General features: G+C 44.8%; 1 protein-coding gene across 2 annotated transcripts; it reads right to left on the bottom strand.

Moving 5' to 3' along the window:
• Positions 1–1549: 1549 nt before the first annotated feature.
• On the bottom strand, positions 1550–5130 carry LOC125487571 (zinc finger protein 239-like). Of its 2 annotated transcripts, none has more exons than XM_048619371.1 (2): positions 5049–5130; positions 1550–4713 (listed from the first exon to the last, which is right to left on the bottom strand). In XM_048619371.1, the coding sequence occupies exon 2, from the start codon at positions 4364–4366 to the stop codon at positions 3776–3778; it is 591 nt and encodes a 196-aa protein (XP_048475328.1). In that variant the 5' UTR covers positions 4367–4713; positions 5049–5130; the 3' UTR covers positions 1550–3775. The 2 variants fall into 2 exon arrangements, with proteins under 2 accessions (XP_048475328.1, XP_048475329.1); XM_048619372.1 differs by lacking the exon at positions 5049–5130 and adding an exon at positions 4909–5040.
• Between the last annotated feature and the right edge of the window lie 900 nt (positions 5131–6030).

Genomic DNA, 6030 nt, shown 5'->3' with positions numbered 1-6030 from the left:
CACAGCTTTGCACAATATACAATAATGAACTTGACAAGGGAACTGAGGGCATTGTAGCTTGGTTTTCAAATGACATAACGGTAGCTGGAGAGATAGGTAGTGTTGAGGAAGCAAGAAGCTGCAGAAGAACTTGGATAGGCCAGATGAATGGACAAAGAAGTGGCAGATGGAATACAATATGCGCGACTGTGAGGTCGTGTGCTTTGGCGGGAAGAAATGAGGCATAGACTATTTTCCAAATGGGAAAGGCTTCGAAAATCTGAATCACTACCACCACCAGGAAAACTGCTCCAAGTTTTCGGAACCGGTCCGATTGCCTCTGCTTTCACCATTTGATTTTTGTGTTTATGACTCTATATGGAAATTTCCACCAGATGTATTGTGGTGGAACAGAAATAACAGGCTCGCTCTGTGCCAATAACCGTTGCTGTTTCACTGGAACAGGAAATCCATGCCTTCCTCCTTTAGGACAGTTCCTGAGGTCCAGACTCTGGCTGAGATGTTTCTTACCTTCACGAATGTGTCTTGGTGCTGCACAGTGTTTGGAAACCATCTGGAGACGTTTCATGAGGTGAAAGCTGGGAATTCATTATGACCTCTCCTTGTAGAATATAAACTGAAATGGACAAAAAAAAAACCCTCCTGTTGCATCTTTTCCTCCTCAGACCTATTTCTGTGACCTTTGACAGGAAGCCACGTAACAGATGTCACAAACGTTTGAAGTGAAACATTCTGGAGGGCAATGATAATTAATTCAATACAAACAATTTAACAATTTCTTTAATCATTAATGGGTTGAGGGCTTTGCTGGCTAGGCAGCATTTATTGCCCAGAGGGCAGTTCAGAGTCAATCACATTGCTGTCAGTCTGGGGTCATATGTGGACCAGACCAGGTAAGGATGACAGTTTCCTTCCCTAAAGGACATTAGTGAACCAGATGGGTTTTCCCGACAATAGGCAATGGATTCACGGTCATCATTAGACTCTTAATTCCAGATATTTTATTGAATTCAAATTTCACCATCTGGCATGGCGGGATTTGAACCCAGGTCCCCAGAATATTGTCTGGGTCTCTGGATTAACATTCCAGCAATGATACCACTAGGCCATCGCCGCCCCGATTGGCAATAAGGAAAAGTGCTCAGAGAGTCAGTGCAGTCATGTTGTGCCAAACAGCCTCATTACAAGGATGGTGGTGCAAAGGGTTTCTTTTTATAGCTTGGATGATGGTGGATTGATAGGTGAAGGGACAGGCCCAGAGAAAGAGGGAGAATTATCAATATGAGGAACATGGGGCAATCGGATGGTCAGTAGTTTTATGGGAGCAGAGTCAAGAGATAAAGAGGTGGATCTGATGGACATGAGTTCTAACAGGGCATGACAGGAGGGAAAGTGGAGAACCATGTCAGGGCTGGGATAGGAAAGCCTTAGTGGATGTATGGCCCGGTGGACGCTGAATTGCTGTTCAAGGGGTAGATGCAGGAGAGGGAGAAACCTATAAAAGGACCTAACTTGTAATCAAAGTATCACAATGACCTGCTACACTGCGTTTAACATAAAGCGGATTTATTTGACTTTTATCCTGAAAATTAAAACTTTGCCGTTAATTACATTCAGAAACTGAAAGCAAAGTCTAATCACTGTTGAGATGTGTGATCTCTCTGCTGTCTCAGCAGGGTGGATGAAAGAGCTGACTTTTTTTTTAAAAACACGGCACAAGTGAATGGTTTCTTCCCAGTGTGAACTCAGTGTCCTGAGAATGGAGATGATCGCCTGAACCCAGTCCCACAGTGAAAGCACCTGAAAGGTCTCCTGTTATGTGAACATGTTGATGGGACGTCAGTTCCACAGAACTTCGATAGTGCTTCCCACAAACTAGATATTTGAAAGGTCTCTACCCAATGTGAATACATTGATAATAAACAGGTCCCAGGAACTTGAATTGTGATTCTCACATTTAAAGGTTGTCTCCTCAGTGTAAACACATTGATGATAAGTCAGTTCTCAGAAGAGTGTGTAGCACTTCCTGAAGTCTGGGCATTTAAAATCCTCTGCGCAGTGTGAACTTGATGGTATCTCAGGTTGGATGATTGAGTGAATCCTCTCCCACACTCGGCACAAGTGAACAGTTCCTTCCCAGTGTGAACCTGCTGGTGCTCCACAAGGTCAGATAATTGCCTGAACCGAGTCCTACAGAGTGAGCCACTGAATGGTCTCTCCTCAGACTGAACATCAGGTCCTGGTCATTTCATAGCATTTCACACAGTCTGGGAATTTAAGAGGTCTCTCATTAATGTGAGAAAGCTGATAAGACAACAGGTCCGCAGACGTTTTGAAGCATTTTCCACAGTTTGAGCATTTAAAAGGTCTCTCATCCGTGGGTGGGACTCCAGGCCCCTGGATGTTATATAGCATTTTCCACAGTTTGGATATTCAAAAAGGTCTGTCCGTAGTATGAATACATGATGGCACAACAGCGCCCTGTAATTTTTGCAGCAGTTCCTGCAGTTCAGTCATTGAAACAGTCTCTCCTCAGTGTGACTGAGCAGTGTGTTGCAGCAGGTTAGATGACTGAGTGAATCCCTTCCCACATACTCAGCAGGTGAATGGCCAGTTACTGGTGTGACTGTGTTGATGAGTTTCCAGCTCAGATGGGGAAATGAATTTCTTCCAATATCCCCACGTTTCCACAGGTTCTCCCCAGTGTGACTGCATACATGGTTTGTGAGGTCCAATGATTGGCTGAAGCCTTCTCCACACACACAACACGTGCACACTTTCTCTCCACTGTGAACGGGACTTTTTCCATCTATGTTCAAAATCTGATGACATTCTGTTTATGATAAATTGGGAACTCCATCAGATCAAGGTGTAATGTTTAGATTATAAATCTCTCCCTTCTAATATCCTGTGAAACTAATGACAAACAAAAAAAAAACAAAAACAAAAGAGTGGGAGAGAATCTCAAAAAAGACTGGCTTCTGTGCAAAGATAGAATGAAAGGCAGGGACTGAAGGAGAGGGATTTTACGTACCTATATATTGACCACAACTTTGTCAAATCTTCCAAGCACTCAGCCTCCACCCCTGAGAAGGAGCAGGGTAGCAGCTGGACACATTTACATAGGAGAATGGAATACAAGGATCTGCTGATGGGGAAGATGAAAAGGGGAGGGTGAAGACACATGTGGAGCCTAAACTCTGACAGAGCTTAACTGAGTCGACTGGCCTGGCCTGTGCTGCAGACTCATGTGTTTAAGTCAGATTTTATACTGGGAAAAAACAAAATTATCGCCTGTCCAGGATAAATATCCTTCATCAACTTTTGGGGATCGTTAAAGTAGTAATGTGCACTCCCAGGCTCAAAAGCATCAGCCTCACTGGAAGCAAAGTGGTGAGACGGCCAGTGCAGCAGAAAGAAACCCACTGTCCAAATGAACATGGCTCAGACTTGGATGTGATTTTCCCTCATTTTTAAATCTGTTCATGGGATATAGTATCAATGTCTATGTCAGAATTTATTTCCCATTCCGAATTGTCCTCCTCGAGAAGGTGGGAGTGAGTTGCCTTCTGGAAATGCAGTCCTTGTGGTGTAGGGACACTCACAATGCTGTAAGGGAGAAGTTCCAGGATTTTGAGCCAGTGACAGTGAAGGAATATTGTTCCAAGTAAGCATGGTGTGTGACACGGAGGGGTGTTTGCAGGTGACGGTCTCATAACTACTGTCCAACAGCACGGATGTTGTTGCTAATTAAGAGTTGTTCCAACTCTTGTATTCACTTGTGAATTTGCTTGTGTTTCTGTAGATGTGATGACTGAGTGAATCCTTTCCCACACTCAGAACAGATAAATGGCCTCTCCCCAGTATGCACTCGCTGGTGTACCTGGAGGCCAGATGAATGTCTGAATCGTTTCCCACAGTTGGAGCATTTAAATGGTCTCTCCCCAGTGTGAATTTGCTCATGTTTCCTCAGATGTGATGACTGAGTGAATTCCTTTCCACAATTAGAGCAGCTAAATGGCCTCTCCCCAGTGTGAACTCGCTGGTGTGCACGCAAGCTGGACAATTGAGTGAACACCTTTCCACACTCCGAGCAGGTGGATGGGTTCTCCCCAGTGTGAGCTCGCTGGTGTCTCAACAGGGTGAAATATTCCCTGAATTTCTTCCCACACTCAGAGCAGGCAAATGGTCTCTCTCCAGTGGCAGCACGCTGATGTTTTTGCAGGGCAGATGAATCAGGGAATTCCTTTCCACATTCAGAGCAGGTCAATGGCCTCTCCCTGCTGTGACCACGTCGATGAAATTCCAGTGTTGACAGTGAATGGAATCCCTTCCCACAGTCCTCACACTTCCACGGTTTCTCCATGTTATGGGTGTTGTTGTGTCTCTGAGTGTTCAACGATCAGCTGAAGCCTTACCCACGCAGAGCACAGGTATGGTGTCTCCCTGCTGTGAATGGTATAATGCTTTTTCAGGCTGCGTCACATGTTAAAGTTTTTTTCAGAGTCAGTTCACTGGAAGACTGTAACTTGGGGGTGGTAGGGTATGTCTCAGTGCTTCTCCAGGCAAATTAATATTTAAAACCTTTGATGCAGACAGAACAAATGGGCATTTATCCCTCAATGGTTATTCAAATCTTGGTTAATTTAGTCACTATCTGCACATGAAGTTTGTTTTGTGATTTCGGTCTGCAAATCTTTACCTTCTAGCATCCTGTAAAAGGAACAAATACCAAATTAGATTTTGAGAACACACAATTCTACTTTCTCTGGGATAGCTTTTTCCTCGCTGTCCCCCCAAATCTGTAAACCTTCATCCCACGCTTTCTCCCATGATGCTCACTCTACTGCCGCTAATATACACCCTCCCCACTCTTCTGAAGGTGCTGATAAACAAATCCATACTCACTACTTCCTGTCCTGGATAGCCTCTGCACCCATCCTGAGTTCACTTGCTTCCCTTCAATTGCTACATGTCAATAATTTAACAACAGAACGGAAAAAAGAATGGGAAACAGAAAGGAAGATAAAAGAGAGGATTTTGCTCACGGTTGTTGTGCAGAAACGGCATGGGGTTCAGGCTGAGGAGAATGCTTCCGGTCCCCTGTTGTTTCTCATTGGTCAATTCTCACTATTATGACGATTTGGGGGGGGTGGAACCTGGGCCCACGTGTGCGTGGTGACACCTTGACCCCGCGGGTCAACCAATACAAAAAGAGGGTGCGTTAGCTTGCCGGCAAATCACAGCGCGGAACGTGTCCACACCTCGTTCACCTCGCACATGCTCTGAAGCCTAGCCTCATTGTGCACCTGCGCACTTTCGGGCATTCCGCACACATGTGGTCTCTACGTCAGGGATTGTGGGAGTTGGAGTCCCTAAGGAATACTGGAATACCGCGATGTGCATGAAAAGTGTAGGGCGGAGGATGGTGAGAGCAGGGGATCCCCATTCAGACAGACAATACATGGAATTTAATTTAGCTAACTATGAGGCATTGCATTTTGGAAAGGAAATTCAGGGAAGGATTTATGCCCTTAATGGTAGGCTCCTGGGGAGTGTTGCTGGAACAAGAGAGCTTGGAATAGTTCACAGTTCCTTGAAAGTGGAGTCACAGGTAAATAGGATAGTGAAGAAGGCGTTTGGTATGCTTTCCTTTATTTGTCAGTGCACTGAGTATACAAGTTGGGAGGTAGAGGCTAAGGAAGCAAAGCAGAAGCTGGAGGACAGGCTAGCAGCAGGGAGAAGCTTGCACAGGCTTCAAAAGAGTGCAAGGAAAGGCAGCTACAGGCAGAACGCAAAAAAAGAGCGGCACTTTTCCTACAGAAATTGAAAACACGCGACCTCGGGAGATTTGGAAACAATAACTATGGAAGAAAACTCCCAAAGTATGCAGGTCAGTCAAGTTCAACAGCTTTTAAATATTTTAAAAATCCTGGCAAATATTACCTAGCTAACTGCAGCCTTTTGGTTAATTCCAGAGCAACCTTAAGGAAGGGACTTTAGATCTGACCTGACTTCTGTTTCTGCATC

The sequence above is a fragment of the Rhincodon typus genome, chromosome 42, assembly GCF_021869965.1.
Source record: "Rhincodon typus isolate 14 chromosome 42, sRhiTyp1.1, whole genome shotgun sequence".
Classification (NCBI taxonomy): Eukaryota; Metazoa; Chordata; class Chondrichthyes; order Orectolobiformes; family Rhincodontidae; genus Rhincodon; species Rhincodon typus.
This window is presented reverse-complemented; position numbering and strand designations above follow the sequence as displayed.